At 36.1% G+C, this 16,834-nt stretch overlaps 2 protein-coding genes across 3 annotated transcripts; one reads left to right on the top strand and one right to left on the bottom strand.

The window, feature by feature from the left end:
- Positions 1 to 2,902: 2,902 nt before the first annotated feature.
- On the top strand, positions 2,903 to 6,590 carry LOC147532569 (uncharacterized). The gene is made up of 4 exons (XM_086648261.1): positions 2,903 to 2,988; positions 3,145 to 3,321; positions 4,509 to 5,615; positions 6,244 to 6,590. Exons 1-4 carry the CDS (start codon positions 2,974 to 2,976, stop codon positions 6,271 to 6,273), a joined length of 1,329 nt encoding a protein of 442 aa, XP_086504387.1. The 5' UTR covers positions 2,903 to 2,973; the 3' UTR covers positions 6,274 to 6,590.
- A 412-nt stretch (positions 6,591 to 7,002) lies between these two features.
- LOC147532568 (TORTIFOLIA1-like protein 5) lies at positions 7,003 to 10,441 on the bottom strand. Of its 2 annotated transcripts, none has more exons than XM_086647368.1 (4): positions 9,133 to 10,441; positions 8,915 to 9,029; positions 8,028 to 8,590; positions 7,003 to 7,629 (listed from the first exon to the last, which is right to left on the bottom strand). In XM_086647368.1, exons 1-4 carry the CDS (start codon positions 10,216 to 10,218, stop codon positions 7,345 to 7,347), a joined length of 2,049 nt encoding a protein of 682 aa, XP_086503494.1. In that variant the 5' UTR covers positions 10,219 to 10,441; the 3' UTR covers positions 7,003 to 7,344. The 2 variants fall into 2 exon arrangements, with proteins under 2 accessions (XP_086503494.1, XP_086503495.1); XM_086647369.1 differs by having other exon boundaries at positions 8,028 to 8,581; positions 9,133 to 10,331.
- Positions 10,442 to 16,834: the final 6,393 nt, after the last annotated feature.

The raw sequence follows: 16,834 nt of genomic DNA, 5'->3' as shown, positions 1-16,834 counted from the left end.
CATTGATTGGGCTTCTAGGAATGGATGAAGATGAATACTTTCTTTTGTTGCTTTGGTTGTGCCAATGGCGGATTGAATCCCTTTTCGAAATGAGCTCATAACAATCATCACTTTCTTCATTAAATCAAATGATGCTGAACTAAAAATTTGTTGACGCTTGATGGTTCATAGCGATGATGATGAAAATGAGAGAAGAAAAAGAGAGGAAAGAGTGGGCGTTGTTCGTCTTCACTTTTGGAATTTAATTTTCATAACTTATAAAGGGGTTCAACGTTAATACTATTGGCGTCCTTTTGGTGTGTAAAAAAGTGCCAACAATGATAATGATAGGCGCCTTAAAATATTCTCCTCAAATCTTTTCATGGTGTGTCAAACACAAAAAGATGACTTTTTGTAAGAAAATGGGAGAAAAAATGATTTTCACAACTAAATGTTTTCACATGTATTAAAAGGACCCTAAAACAATTAGGCTTTTCGGCTCCGAACATAAGTTTGAGAGTCCATTTTCATCTGGTTCGGTATAAATGTAATGGTTAGTGTTATGAAGGCTCAATTCAAAATCCCACCTCCCTATTTCCTCTCACTTAGTCCTCGTTGTTTCTAAACATCAGTTTGTAATCCAACTCCCTTGTTCCAAACATTTAGGCATAATCGTGGGTGACTTGCTTTTTAGATTTGTGAACGGAGATGATAGTCTTTCATATGGATGGGAAAATGGTTCGGAAACCCACGATCCAACGGTGACCGTTCGAACTGCGAAGGTCTGGCGGGCAGAATAAGGCTAAGTCGGGCTTACCCGACCCGTAAAGACGGACTCTAGTCGGGGACACAGGCGTAGCCCCTTCGCTCGACGTCCGATTCAAAAATTCGGAAAATAAAAGCTCGCAACCATAGCCTGAGAACTCGCCTTATATATTCTCACACCTCTGAACTCGCCTTATATATTCTCACACCTCTGAATTTTTAGAGTGTCCCTCAGTCCACCCACCAAATTTAGTTTAGGCCTTAAAAGCCATAAATAAACCAGTTTGAGCCTAAGTCTTCATTCATCCTCTGGTTTTTTAGAGTTTAAGAAAGAGAAAGAGAGTATTTACAGAGAGAAAAAGAGAATTCTAGAAAGAGATAATGGAGATCAAAGAAGTAGTGTTCTATTGAGAGATGCATCGTTCTAATCTATGAGGGATATATAGGGACGAAACCCAAGAAGCAGTAAAGAAAGATCAAAACTAATTCTCTGTCTTTTGCTTTCTCTCATTCTTGTAGTTTCACCTCTTGTTATTTTCTAATTTATCTTGTACGTCATTGGGATGGAAGTTATCTTTCATACTAAAATCTATTTTGTACATAATTTTGTGGCAAAATGATTATTAGTTTTGATCTTTAGAGATCCAGATCTATTCTACACATAATTTTGTGACAAAATTGTTGATGTCAAAATTTGTCTGTATGAAATCTGTCAAGCAGTTGAGACCGCTATGTTGAATCTCGCTTTGCCCCTCTCGGCATGGGGAGAGCCTATAAGAAACTCGGAAACCTCGCTGACGCTCAAGATAGTCAAATTGCCCTTGCAGTTAAATAATTGAATATTGAATGAATCCGATTTTTGGAGTTGTTGTATTGTTGAGTTTGTACCTTGTTCAAGGCGATTTGATTACTTTTCATAGCTGCCTTGACCGACTGTTGATAGGAGGTGTTTGTGGGGCAGTTGAGATCCACCGTGTTGGATTGAAACTACTATTTTGTAGTCTTAAGATATTAGGATTCCTCCTTAGATTATCCCGTGTATTTGATATGTACAAGCTACCTTATTTAGGATATTTAGAGTTTAGGATAAATTATGTTTTAGAATTTGTATATCCTTTAGGAGAAGTTTCCCTCTTGAGGAACTCTTGAAGCCCAAGTTTAATAAATACTTAAGATCCTCACCGACTGGGATCTTCGATGGAATTTGAGATTAAGTCGGTAAGCACTAAACACGCTTCTCTTAAATCCCAATGCAGACCTGATTGTATTTGAGTTAAGACAGAACTTAAGGCGCCTAAGACAATCGGCGACCTCCCAGTCCTGGCCTTGATTGACAGTCTTCTTCAGATTCAACCTCCTTGTTGACTTGATACAGGATGACCCATTGAGATTTCGCTCTTTTCTTGACTTGTTGACCTTGGTCAACTGATGACTCCGTCCAGTTTTGAACTTTAGAGATCTAGATTTGTGTTGTACATAATTTCGAGCCAAAATGATAATTCGTTTTGATTTTTCTAGATCTAGTTAGAACAATAATTTTGAAGCTAGATAATTTTTACTTAATAATTTATTTTACCCTAGTCTTATGTTAATGAATGAAATTCAACTTTCTTTTTTAATTAAATTTTTTGTTTCTCAGGTAACTCAGAGTTCGATCGTCCCGCGTCTGCCAATACGTGATCGGGCTCGCGGGCACCCTAAAGGTGAGAAATGTCCGACCCAATCTGCCCAATGAACTCTAGTGAACGTCCAGAAATGTGAGACCGCACGACCTGAATCTATAAAGAGACAACCCCATCCCGAACGAAGATGTCTATTTCCCACTCCTAATCTGTCCAACCTAAATCCCGGTCGAAATATGTAGCCTGACCAGATTTAGAGAGAATATTTCTCTCACCGATTCACCTAATAGAGACTCATTTTGGATTTGTGAACACAACCGTTGATGAATGATCTAGATAACTGTGTTTAGATTAGATGATCGATTAAATAAAACTCCACGTGATAGACTCTATTCCCTGACCACATTTCAAGACGCGCTTACAAAACGAACTCAACCGGTAGTTGCATTTTCGTAATTCAAATGAGACCTAAGGGTATAAACGTAATCTGGACTACGAATTTCAGTTCATAACAGACTAGACATCTACGAGAAGAAAAGAAAAAAAAACACACATTTTTCCCCCGTTTCACTCGAAGAACCTCAAACCGAAAATCCCTCAATCAACAATGGAAGAAACTGAGGTAAAATTCACAAAAACCCCACAATTTCTTTCACTTTCTTCTCTCTAAAAGGTTCGATTTTGTTTTGTTTAACCATTTCTTCGATTGGGAGATTTAATCTCATATTTTTAGAGTTGGGTTTCTTTGATTTTGATCTTAACTGAAATAATTTTACAGGAAATGGTAGCTTTGAAGAAAGCTTATGCTGATATAATCTTGAATCAATCAAAAGAGGCGGCGACTAGAATTATGGTTGCGGAGAGAAAAGCACTTGGATTTCATCAAGAACTTTTGGCTCTTAAAGATGAATCTCTTAGTATGCTTGTTCGTCTCAAACAAATCATGGATTCTAAGGTAATTACTGAAGTCCATTGGATTCATAATTGTTCCCTAAGTTTTGGGTTTGGGCTGTTTTTTGAATTTCGCCTTTATTTGGATTTGAAATTCAATTTTTAGGTATTTTTATTTTTTTACTACTGGTTGATGATTTAAGTCACTTAGTATGATGGTATTGTTTGAAGGTTTATTGCAATGTTTGTAATCTGGGTTTTGAATCTTTTGATTTGTAGTTGGTGTATGAATCCTTGGGTCTGGTTACTACAAAAGGGTTTGATGAATTGCCTTGGTTTATCGGAAACACGTGTGTCATTGTTGTGAGCTTTGTTTTTCTTCATCTATGAGGTTAAATTTTTTATGAAAAATGTTAAATGATTGATTTGAAACACCACATTTTAAAAGTGAAGTTCAAATTTTAGTTAACCATGGTTGGTTGTATATAATCATTTCGCCTGAGAGGATGTTCCGTCCATTTAAAGAGACGGTAGTTTGAAAGTAAACCACGGATCATGATCCCAAATGAGATTGTTTTAATTTTATATGGGCATAGGTAATGATTAGTGTGACCCTTAGTTTTTCTTTGATCAACAAATGTAAGTTCATTCATAACTAAGCAGACTAAGTTAAATTTCATAGAAAGGCACATTATGGATGTTAGAATGATCGGTTTCTTTTCTTGTTTTAAGGGGCGAGTCGTGAGTGAGCAGTCTCTCAACCAAAATGTTGTCGTCTTTACTATTTCCATTCCAGGTGCTAGGATACCCATATCAGAACACTTATCTCTTCTTTTCGAGTACTCCCAGACACTTTAGTGAATGGAGTATGAGACTTTCAATACACATATCGCCTATCCGGTTAACATGCTGGAAAAATCTTAATATCCATAGGATACCACTCTTAGTTAGCTGGTTTCTATATTACAATTGTTGGTCTCAAAGTAAAAAACATTAAACGGCTGACCTAATGACTAAGACAGGAGAGCGTGTGGGTATATGTCTCTGTACTGTCGTTTTTCAACTTACTGTATCCGACTCTTACCTGTCTTATGTTGATGCTCGTGTTCGTGTCCACATTTCATGATTCGAAATGTATTGATGTAAATACGTAGAGATTTTAAGTTTCTTAGCGAACCTTCATACTTTTCTCTAACTAGATTGCGGTTCTTTTTAGAATATATTAACATTAGCTAGCATTGCTATCTACAGGTCAATGAAGCCCAAACTGAAACGCTAACTCAGGGATATAAGATAAAAGAGCTGGAATCGCAACTCAAAGAGGCAAGGGATTTTGCAGAAAAGCTCAAAGAGGAGTTGAAAGAAACACATATTGAATTGGAAAAGGTGAAATATAACTCAGTTAAGACTATGAAAGTCCAGACCGAGAAGGGAACTAGTACTTCTGAGTTACCTCTGGTTGACTCAAGACTTGGACCAACATCTCCTGAAAACAGTGATAGACTTTTGAGGGATTCTCCAGAAAATTGTAACGATAACACTGAGTTGCGATCTGTAATAATAAGAAGCAGAAGTCCTGACCTGTACAAAGATGGATGTGAAAGGAACTTGATAAATGGAAACTTGTCTAGACGAGAGGAAGAAGACCGTGATTTTGCAGGCATACAAAGTGAACAAATTGTTAAGGAGGATGAAGGAACCTGCACTATAGCCGCTACCAAATATGAAACCACGGGTTCAACTAAGATGATCCCAACCAAAGCAGAAGTCCCGTCGAAGTACAAAAAGAATCAAGCTTTTAATGTTTTGCGAAGATCTTCCAGAAAAAGAAGTTCTACGTACAAGTGTAGTGAATATCGAGAACCATCTAGTACTTCCCGTTGCAAGACTGGTCCATCAGTAATCAAGAAAGTAGTTGAATCTCGTGAAGGTTTTCAGGAAGCAATTGAAGAAGGGGCAGAGAAAAAGTCAAACTCCCATTTGATCTCAGTATCGTCTTTAAATTCAATCAGATTATGTGAATCAGCATTGAGTGGAACTGGAGAGAGTTCTATGTTTCCAAATTCTGTGAACCTCGATGAAGGTTATTCCTTGCCAATGGGTGCTGATTATAAACAACATAAAGAATGTGAAGTGACTAATATGGATGAAGATAAGCCTCTTAAGTACACATTTAAGAGGAAGAGGAAGAGAGAAGAATCTATGGGTAGTCCTGAAAAATATGAACCAGTGGAACAAAAGAACACTTCAAAGAGGAGCTCTGGGGAGAAGCAAAGCAGTGATCCAGAACCTCAGAAGTCAAACTCGATTGTTGGATCATCTCGAGATAGTCGTCGATTAGCACAGGTTGCTCGGCAGGTCAGTGAAATTTTCTTCTCTTGTATATCTTTGTCTCAATGTGTTACCAACGAAGATAGTTTTTCTTTCTCGTTCAATTTACTGTTTCAACTTACGTTGAATATAAGTTAGTCTGATTTGTTCAATCACTTCAATAAGATGGTTGAGCAAACCCGACTGTGAAACTTTACAGGATCAGGTAAGTGCAGGCCAACAAAATGACTCTTGCTAAGCGGTATTTTGTCAGAAATGCTTCACAAAGACACTGGCACTAAGCGCGCTTCTCATCATATTGCTGCCCGGGTCAACATGTATTAATTGTTGGCCTAACTGCATTAGTTCGTATAACAATCCTAGCTATATAATAAACCAGAATGGTTTTAGGGCCATATCATAATAAGCTATATCCATATATCATAGCTGTCAGGTCTCGTCTGTAAATCACGACCATTTCTTGAAACCTCTTTAATTCTCATATATCGAGTTGTTTAGTGTCGAGGATGGATTATCCATGCCGAGGGCACGGGTTATAAGTAGTGTATATATATATATATATATGGTGTTTATATCTTTGGACCTTCTTGGGGTTTCGGTGGGGAAGTTGGTAAGCTATTTGTTGTGTTGATCTTGTTCCACTTTATTTTGGCAGCTTCTTTCTTTGTCTGAGAAGAAATGGTGAAAGTGACGGTGATAGTTTCGAACTTCACAACGGTGAAAGTGCAGGAATAGATGGGCATTGGAATGTCTGTCATATACAAGATGGGGGGTGGTCATTGGAGATGCTTGTCAGTTGTCAAGAGAGAGAGAGAGATGTTGATTCTTTTTGTTATCAAGTAACAATGCAAGAAAAATATATATATATATAGTAAGTTATTTTAGGTTTATGCATTATTTGTTGTAGCCTGAATCTGTATCTTTTCTTCCATTTCTTTTCGACAAGGATGAGTTGTTTCTTTGTTTCCTTCTTCATATTCATATTGAAGCTCTTTCTTTTAATATATTTTTCTTCTCTCTGTCCTCTTATGTTTGTTTGCCACATTGATGTTCGAAGTACAAATTTTCATTTGTCTTTTATTCGAAGATTTGAATGACTTGACGAAGGAATAAAGAATATACAAACGACCTTTAATAGCTCTTAAAATGCTATACCTAAAGACAGACCCCAAGTAAAAAAGCCTTCAATCATTTTTTTTTTCGCTCACAAGCAAAGAAATCGACCTTGCCAGATTAATCGAGGGTACGGGGGCTTGAGTTCTTTTCTGCAGGACCATATGGATGCTGGGCTATTCAATTCAGCACCATTTGGCTCGCGAACAATCGTCTAAGGTGAGAGCTATACTCAGGTCACTAAACTCGGTTCCTACCAAGATGAACCGAAGATTATTTGCAAATGAAAGTAGAAAAATCAAGAAAGAATGAGCTCAACTCTTATTTGCTTTTACACATCGAACAAATTGTGCTATCTGTAACCACATTATTGTACAATCTCTCTCTCTCTCACTCTCTCTAGAAATAATACAATGGAATCTCTTGCTTCTAAACAATGACCCTGTTTTTTGTTGCTTGGTCAATATGGAAAACTACTTCCAGCAAAACCAAATATTTTACGTTTGGCTCCTTCATAACCGTGTATACGAAAGCTTCATCATCACTTCAAAACTAATACATAGTTATGGTGTCTTCATCTTGCTTCCTTGGTCCAAGTCTAAAAAACTGTACATACAATACAAACTCCGCCATCCTCATCCGCTTAAGCATTTTGATCATTCATTTGGTTCCGGACTGCCAGCGATGATGTTCCACAAGAAGAAGAAAATTTTGAGTTTGAATACTGGTTCTCAGTTTTCCTCCTGAAATTGGAACTCGAAAACTCTGTTCTTGGTAACGTATAATAAGTACTTCCTGTATGATCGACATTCGACGTTCTCCCTGAAGACATTGCTACATCGTACGAGATTTCATCCAGTGTCATCTCTAGGCCCAGAACACGTGTCTCCAATGATCGAATTCCATTCCTTGAGCTCCCTATCAATTTCTGCATTCAAGAAAAAGATAATGAAATTAGACAAATTTAGCGATGTGAACTATCAATCAAGTACTTCTGCAATCCTAAAAACAATGGTTGTTAAACTGGTATTAAGCATTTATCGCATATTCAGAAGCCATGATTATTCATTTCTGTTATCAGTAACAGTAGCCAGTTTTCTCTACTCAAAATACTAAGAAAACTGACTTAAGTTCTTGCAACCCAAATCCTAAAACAAAACGAGATAACAAAGATGGCTCAAATGAGAAACAGACTAAGGATTTTATGTTATTTCGACATTTTGCAAGTTGTATCCCTGAATTGGAAAATTCAGTCTTATAGTAGCTAGAGTAGTGGAAAAGCTTGAAAAACATCTTATAATAGAGTTGTCAGAAACCAAAGTATACCTGTAGAAGTTCGAAAAGATTAGATTGCTGATTCTCTATCTGAAGAAGTTGCTTCTTTATCATAGACAGGTCTTCATTATCTTTCTCACCCCTACCATTAACCTCAGTTTCGTGGCTCATAACAACATTAGAGTCTAATTTATCCTCATGATCGAGAAACATGGTTTTTCCGCCACCAAATTTCTGTAATTTATCATCATTCTTCTTACTAAAGAGAACACGTTTCGTTTCAAGATTTGAGTACCCATTACTCTCGTGTTCCGGTGGTGTCTGGTTGCCACAATTTCTTTCATTAAGTGATTCCTCCATAAAACAGGGAGCTAGGGGAATATCAACATCAACTTTATGATTAATCGGTTTCTTACAATCGACCTTACGAAACTGAGATGGACTTAACTTTGTATTGTTACTCTCCAAAGAACTCCTCCTTTTGACAGTGGTAGTCACGGATGAGTTAATAGGAGGAGGAGATCTGCAAATCAAACCGCTTCTCCTCCTACTTCCCGAATGAGATTCAGTGGTTGTGGTGCTAGAACTATTAGAGCTTGAGTTCTCTGTTATACCTTCAATGATAACCAAAAACAGCAGAAATCAGACAAGTTTCATCAATTCTACTAGAATTCAACCGATCGTGACATAGTATAAGAAATTCAGAACTGTATACAAATGAGAAAGTAGAATAAGACAGTAATAGTCCCACATCGGCCGAGAGAGCGTCCAGAGCCTCGGCTCTAGTTGCTGAGCTGCCGTGCTCAAGTTTAGTAAGTGGTTGCGGCTTTTGGGTGGGCTCGTGAAGCCCTGGCGAGGAACATAACCCCGAGGAACCTCTTGGGTCTGGGTGGCTAAAGCGAGAACAATATCGATAACTGCGATAAAAAGTAGCTCACCTGTTGATGAAGATTTTGATGAAGATGATGATAAGGAAGAAACATCCATTGAAGAATCAGGTATATCCTTCCAAACTTCAATCATCCCATTCATTGTCTCCCTAACAACCTTTATCTATATATACAAAATCAAATCAGTAATTAATCAAATAAAATTCTTCTAAATTGAGAAAAAAAAAAAAAACAAGTAAAAGAATCTGACTTTTTTTTTAACTAACCTTATCAAATCTCCTAGATTCAAAAACCAATAAACAAGAAGATCTGAAATCCGCCACCAATTCTTTCTCTGAAACTCCCAATTTAGTAAACGCCTCCGCCGTTGCTTTTCTTGTTGACCAATCTTCACTACTCAAGAACTCAATCAAACAACCAATCAAATTCTCTAACAAATTATGACTCAAAACTCCTCCTCCGATTCCAATAATACTTCCAATTAAACCTAATAATGCTGGTTTAGGTTTAAAACTCTCACTCTTCAATAACTTAATCAATCTAGGTAATAATCTTCTTAATTGTGAGATTTCTAGATCAATCGAAACTTCAATCGCTGAAGCTAAACAAAGTGCAGATCCAATTTGTAAATTATAATCTTGTTCAATCAAAATAGTATCAAATAATGGTTTGAAAAAGATCGAAAATGAAGGTTTACTGATTTGAGAAGCCATTACTGATACTGAATCAATACAAGCAGATCTAACAACTGAATCTGGATCACGAAGTCTGCGAATAATGCTAGAAATCATCTTAGATATGAATGGTGATAAAGCATCTCCATGAACTTCAGATAAAAACCCTAAAATCCGAACACATTGTTTACGAACTGGTGTTTTTTCAGATGAATCGGTGTCGTGAATACAGTTTAGGAAAGAAGAGAATGAGTCGTGACTCAGATTTCTAGCGATTGATTCAAGTTCAGTTGTGGCGATTACGTGAGTATCACGGTCTGAGAGTTTGTTTAGACAAGTTATGACTCGTCGTTTTAGATTCTGAGTTGACTCGTTTTGGAGTTGAGTTGGTGATGATCGTTTTGGGATAGCCATTGATGCCCGCCGGTGAAGAAAGAACGTGAATGTGTGTGTATATGTGAATGAAAGTTTGTGGGTCAGATTCCGGCAAGAGAGTGTTTGGCTGAAAGAGGTTGCGCCGGTTGTTTCTCCGACAACATAGTTTGCTTGGGTTTCTCTCTCTAACTTTCTCTCTCTAATCTGTAGTAGTAGTAGTAGTATATATAGATTTGAAATATAGGAAGAAAATGAGAAGGCAAGGAAGGGATAAAAGGAGGGAACTTTAAGGCTTTGTTTCATTATCTATACTTTTATAACTAACTTGCATCATCCTCTGTTTGTATCTTTGTTTTTTTTTTATCAATTTGAAGAAGAAAATAACATTATTGACTTAGATTTAAAATGAATAAAATAGTAGTCTATTATTTTATTTTATTTAAATATATGCCATTGTATAATGGTGAGAGAAAAATCGAGAAACAGAGTAATTTCAACAAAAGAAAAATTGCCAAGGGTCTTTCTCATCTTTCCTAAGGAGAAGAAAATAAATACTATTGTTGATGTTAGAATCAATTAGTTAAGGAAAGGGTAAAAGGATTTGATTTCCTCTTCATTGTTTTATTTAGCCATATCCTGAAAATTCCAATTAACAAGATTTTAGACTTGGTAATACAATTATTCAAACAATATGATATATAATACATATCTATACTTATGCGCACACACATCGTCATTTGTTATGTCACGTAAGAATGAAACTGAAGACAAAATTTTCTTTCATAAACGGAAAGGACTAACGCCGCATTCAACTGCATAGGTTTTCTAGATTACGTAACTATTGCTTGTAAAGGAGAACAAAGAGAGGCGTGATTTGTGACACGCAGAAGGCCATTTGAGTTTAACAATGCTAATACTCAATGAAATTCACATATAGATTTCATCTAGAATTCTTTCTTTTACATGCCAAATGAAAAATCCTTCAGTTTTGAAATAGGAATACGATATTATTTTCGGATAAAATTAACTTCTAAACAATCCTTTCAAAAGTAGCACCTGAAGGTGATCCAGTTACAAGTAAAATATTACTTTCGAGGATAATGCTCTATCCTTGACATTCACTAATAAATTGTTAAAAAGTGTATAAAAATTATGTGGTTGTTGAACTCTATTCCCAAGTTAAAAAACGGTAGTCTTCCGATACTAAAAAAAATGGCAAGAAACAAGAAAAATTAGATAGATTCTAGACATTAATTAAATGTAGCTTGTTGTGATTCGCGTTTCAGTAACCCAGAATCATTAAAAAGATTAATCACGACAAATTACATATGATTTATGTCCAAGTCTGTCGTCACGCATTTCCTCTCTCCCCTGCTCCCTCTCATGAAAATGTCTAAACTTGTTAGATTGAGAGACCAATTAAGAAGGTATTTTTTAGACATTTTACACTCCTTTTCAATCCAAGTAATAAATAACCTGACCCATACATCTAGCCATCTTGCTCATAAAAATAACCCTAATCCTCTTCACAAACATAACAATAAAAAGATTTAACTGCATGATATGGTAAAGTTATTGGAGCTTGATAAATGTGCCTCTACCTAAATATGAAGGGATACATGAATGTAGAGAATGGGTAAATTTTAATGTCAGAATTTGAAAGAACAATAAGTAAGATACCCCATGTTATGTTTGTTGAATGAAAGACAAACCTGTCTGATATAACTACAAATTATCACATGGGGTTAGGGAAGAAGGACAAACCTCTCTCTCTCCCCCCATTGGTTGAGAATTGAGATTTTAGATGGAGTTTATCAATACAAATGAACTAGGACTACTTCTTGTTTAGACCCCTGCCTGATGTGGCCAACTCTCCTTTAGATTCCCAAACTGTCCGACGTTTTTTTAACCCCTATAACCAACAATTTTACCTCCACAAAGGGGTTCTTGGCAGAGATGACCTCACACACGACGTATTATTTGGGGAGTCGGCCTCAGTAGGAGAGAAGAGAGAAAGAAGAGGATGGTATAGTTGGATAAAAGATTATACTCTAAGGTAGGCAATCCGAAAGATGAGTTAGTTTTAGTCTTTCAGATAACCAAAGGGATCAAAATGTTGAGTTTTTCACATCTAAGGGGCAAACAGAAATTAACATTGCCACTATTTCATGTTTACTTTAATCCTTTTCTTGTTTTTAAATTGTGGTCCACCTATCATAAGAGAGATATGTCAATTTCTCATTGGATAGTATCAATCCCATCTAAACAAAAATTGATCTCCCTATCCATTTCTCTTCTCTCTATGTATGGCAGTTTCCATGTGCATCTTCCTTCTCACACTACATAGTCACATGTCTTGATGGAGGAAAAAACATAATAAAACATTCTATAGTTCAATGACTAGAACTAGAAGTTCAAGAATCATAGAGGTGAAAAACTCACTTTCTTTTATGTGCATTTCACAAATTGAAACTTTCATATAAGCCCATACTATTCTATCTTTCTTGGTTAAAAAAAATGAAAGTAAATGAGGAAGAGTACGAACCACTAAACTATGTACTTTTATGTTATACAAAATGGAAGTTAAACTATTCATGAATAAGTGACTAACTTATAGTGCCCCAAGAAAGAAGAAACAATTATTTAAGTTGTTGAGTTAAGCTAGTCATGAAAAAGAAATTTAAATTTTTTTTTTTTCTGGATACAGTGACTTGCATATTCGAACTGATAAATCCAACTTGTGGGCGCCAAGAAACTCCCCTATATGAAAGTGAATATCAAAATTATATAAATTTCCCATTTGACACCCTAGTAAAAGATTCTTCCATTGTTCATTCACTAACGTTAGAGACTATGCATGGAGATGAGGCAAAACTTATTTTGTGTCAAGACACATTGAATCATCTTCATGTGATCAACCACTAGTGGTGTAGGGAGAGTGATATAAAAAAGTGAAAAAAAGTTGTAAGGAGGAGAATCCTATTGCAAGTATAATAATTAGGCACAAATTGGCATAATAAGCAAACTTTTATCGATAAAGACATAATTAAAGAAGCCAAAAAGGGGTTGAGAATCTCTTTTCTTATGAAGTGGTTTGAGTAGGATCCAAAATAGTGAAGTAACTTTTGATGGGATCTTAGAATTCATAAAGTAGAAACAGTGCAGTAGATTCTTAAATAAATAAACATTTAAGATAGATTGACTGACTCTCTTTGAAGTCATATGTTATGTTATTTGATTTCATATTTTCAATATTCTCAGAATATCTACATGAATCCCAAATGATTTTTAGAATGAGCTAGCCGTCATATGAAGAACAAAACAAACAATGAAACATATGAAACGGAAAATAAACTACAAGCGATAAGTAATCATAACCGTCCAAAAGATAAACTACAATAAAATTGTTTTTTCTTCTTAAAGATAACTCAAAAATTGATATAGTATCTTCATGACCACATACTTTGTCGACAAACTTTTAATTTTAAAAGTTTAAAATCAAAATTATTTTTCTGTCGTTAATGAAATGAGTAAACTTATAAGTACTCGTGTAAAATGGCATCCCAATTTGACATAAATCTATCGCCAATAACAAAAAATTATAGTAGTGTAGGAGTGATACTATAATCCCCTAAGAGTGTATCATCACTCAAAAATAATATATCAGAGAGCTTTAAAATAATTTGCATTAGAAATTATTGGAAACAATTGGTTGGCTAGTTTTTCTCCTTGTCTATGTTTACTGTGTTGGTTGTTGTGGTAATGGTGATAGACCTACCCCAATGGGTGGATCTGTCATGTCTACTCCACATGGAAAAGAGATCAATCATGGATTGGTTTTCATGTCTACATTTTGTTACTTCTTTTGCACCTAATAAAACAAATAATTTCATTTTAGATACTTAGAATCAATGTTAAAATATGATTAGATCTTAATTAAACAGGTGTCAAACAATAACTACTTGATTATAAAAGAAAAAAGAAATAGAAGGTAAAACAAATAAAGAGCAATAAATGCATTTATTGAACAAATAATTGATTAGAAGGTTTGGTGCAAGTACATGTTTAATCCAAAGTAATATGACATTTTTGTACTTATTTATAATCTAATAATTGAGATTGTTAGGCTTAACTATTTAGTGAGTCATGATTTATAAAGATAATATTGTCTAGTTTGTTTAAGTTAAGACCATGACTAAATCTACAGTAGAGATGTGATGGTGCCATTTTTTTACAATGGACTCCCAAGACTCTTATTTATATACATTCATCGGTAATATGAAATACATCATAAATTGAATGAATGTTATAACCACCGATTAAGACAGTTGAATCCTAAAAATTACGCAAAAATCTTTAAAGTCGTCGTAGGAAGTCTGAAAATCCATCAGGTGATGTTGTTATTGAGTCATTGTGGTCCAAAACTAAGAGGAAGAATAATCGCTGACCCTAGGCCCGAATTTGTGAGCAACTAAAATCGGACATGGGTGTACTCAAGCCCCTGACTTCAGGATTGTTAGTTTTCATGCAATGGCTTCTGCCAGGAGGGCTAACAACAACATCAAAGCTCTTCAAACCCAAACCAAAGAATGGGTCACTCAAAAAACCGAGATGGAACTTGTTCTCTCTTCTCACTTTAGAAATATAGCTCAAGCCACAATTTCATCAGATTTAGGGGAACTACAGAAGCTATTTCCTCCCACTATCACACAGGAAGATAATGCCACTATCATTCCGATACCAACAAAAGAGGAAATCAATGCAATAGTTGAAAGTCTCAAAAGTGAGACGGCCCCAGGTCCAGATGGATTTTCTCCTATCTTCTATCAAAAATCTTGGGACATTGTAGGTTCAGACATCATCCAAATGGTACAACACTTTTTCTCTACAGGTATAATGCATGAGCAGATGAATCAAACACATATTGCCCTCATTCCCAAAGCTAAAACTCCCAGAGAACCATCAGATTTTAGGCCTATTAGTCTTTGTAATTCTACTTACAAAGTTATATCCAAGCTTTTAGCTAATAGACTCAAACCTTTATTGGAACACATCATATCCCCTAACCAAGCTGCCTTCCTCCCTAATAGACAAATAACAGATAATATGATCATGGCCCATGAGATTATTCACTCCATGAATAATAAGAAAGGAAAGAAAAAACTTATGGGATTAAAGTTAGACATGTCTAAAGCTTTCGACAGAGTAGAGTGGAATTTCTTACTTACAATTTTGGTCAGTCTTGGCTTCTCTCCTGTAGTGTGCAGATTAATAGAGCAGTGCATTTCTACTACCACAATGTCTGTGTTACTCAATGGCAGTCCTGGTCCATCATACAAACCTTCAAGAGGCCTTAGGCAAGGAGACCCGCTTTCTCCTTACCTATTCATCCTATGTATGGAAGTTCTTAGCAGGTTACTCCTCAAAGCACAAGAAGAAGGGCACATAAAGGGGTTTCTAGCATCTCCCCAATCTCCAATCATAAGTCATCTTCTCTTTGCTGATGATTGCCTAATCTTCATGGAAACAGGTATTGACCATATTCATCACCTTAAACATCTCCTCAAGACATTTGGGAGTATGTCAGGGCAAGTTATCAACTTTCAAAAGTCAGGTATCTTCTTTAGTGCAAATACTCATCATAGACTGGGGAGAATGATGGCTAGAATTCTCAAAGTTAAAAGAATGACAGAAAATGAGAAATATCTTGGAGCCCCACTTTTCATTGGCAAATCTAAAATAAAAAGTTTTTAATCGCTTCTCAACCAAATTCAAGGTAAGCTGGCTACATGGAAAGCCAAGCTTCTCTCTCAGGCTGGAAGAGCAGAGCTTATCAGCTCTTCTCTCTCAACTGCCCCAAAATTCCAAATGTCTTGTTTTGAAATTCTCAAGAAAATCATAACAAACATTAAGTCCTTGCAGAGAGACTTTTGGTGGGGGAAAAAGAAATCAAAAGGGTTGTGTCTCAAAGCCTGGTCAGGGATGGTCAAAAAGAAGAAATTAGGGGGACTTGGATTCAGAGATCTCAACAAAGATAACGAGGCCCTAATGGCGAAACAAATTTGGAAACTGAAGAAGAACTCAAGCAACTTATGTAGCCAAATGGTACAAGCTAAATATTATCCACATGGGGATATTAACAAACCTAAGAAAACTTCAACTTCTTGGTGGTGGAAAACAATCACAAAACTGATTCCAATAGTTACTCAAAAAACAATGTGGGAAGTGGGAAATGGAAGTGTTATAAATATTTGGCACGACCAATGGATCCCCGACACTCCACCTCTCACTACTCTCAATTATCAAGAGCAACAAGAATTCCAAACGGTTAACCAACTCATCACACAAGATTCAGAATGGGATATGTCGTTACTTCCTCAGCTATTTCAGCCAGACATCATCAATAGAATCCTCGCAATTCCTCTGTCTCATATAAGCATAGACACTCCACGATGGAATCTAACAAAGTCAGGAGAATACTCAGTGAAATCCATGTATGCAGCTCTAACTACCCCTCATACACCAGAGCCTCAGAGCTCTAGCTATTGGAACAAACTCTGGAAACTCAAAGTAAATCCTAGAGTAAAACTCTTCCTATGGAAACTCTCTCATAATATTCTGCCTACAACATTGGTCTTATCAAGATTCATACCGATAGAGACTCAACAGTGCTTGTTATGTGGAAGCAGTATGGATTCTTGGCAACACCTTGTTTTCGAATGTTCTTTCACTAAAGCTATCTGCTTCTATCTTCCTTCGACCATCAGAATAGAGACACTAAGAAAGGAAAACTTTTGTGACTTCCTAACAGAAGTAATGAAAGTAGATGACGTAGAACCTTTTACCTCAACACAAATATTCACTGCTCTCTGGGTTATTTGGAAAACAAGATGTGAAGTCTTATATCAAAGTAAACATC

The sequence above is a fragment of the Eschscholzia californica genome, unplaced genomic scaffold, assembly GCF_041429995.1.
Source record: "Eschscholzia californica isolate CP2 unplaced genomic scaffold, dmEscCali1.0.p SCAF_6, whole genome shotgun sequence".
NCBI classification, from domain to species: domain Eukaryota; kingdom Viridiplantae; phylum Streptophyta; class Magnoliopsida; order Ranunculales; family Papaveraceae; genus Eschscholzia; species Eschscholzia californica.
Note: the sequence above shows the minus strand (reverse complement) of the source record. Positions and strands in the feature narration are given on the sequence as shown.

Excerpts from the sequence above, each read along its gene's own strand:
- LOC147532569 (XM_086648261.1), top strand. Across the intron at positions 3,322-4,508 it reads AACAAATCATGGATTCTAAG|GTCAATGAAGCCCAAACTGA; the intron begins GTAATTACTGAA and ends TGCTATCTACAG. Across the intron at positions 5,616-6,243 it reads TAGCACAGGTTGCTCGGCAG|CTTCTTTCTTTGTCTGAGAA; the intron begins GTCAGTGAAATT and ends TTATTTTGGCAG.
- LOC147532568 (XM_086647368.1), bottom strand. The coding sequence starts at position 10,218 with ATGAAACAAAGCCTTAAAGTTCCCTCCTTTTATCCCTTCCTTGCCTTC. Across the intron at positions 8,591-8,914 it reads ATCAAAATCTTCATCAACAG|GTATAACAGAGAACTCAAGC; the intron begins GTGAGCTACTTT and ends TTATCATTGAAG. Across the intron at positions 7,630-8,027 it reads ATCTTTTCGAACTTCTACAG|AAATTGATAGGGAGCTCAAG; the intron begins GTATACTTTGGT and ends TCTTGAATGCAG.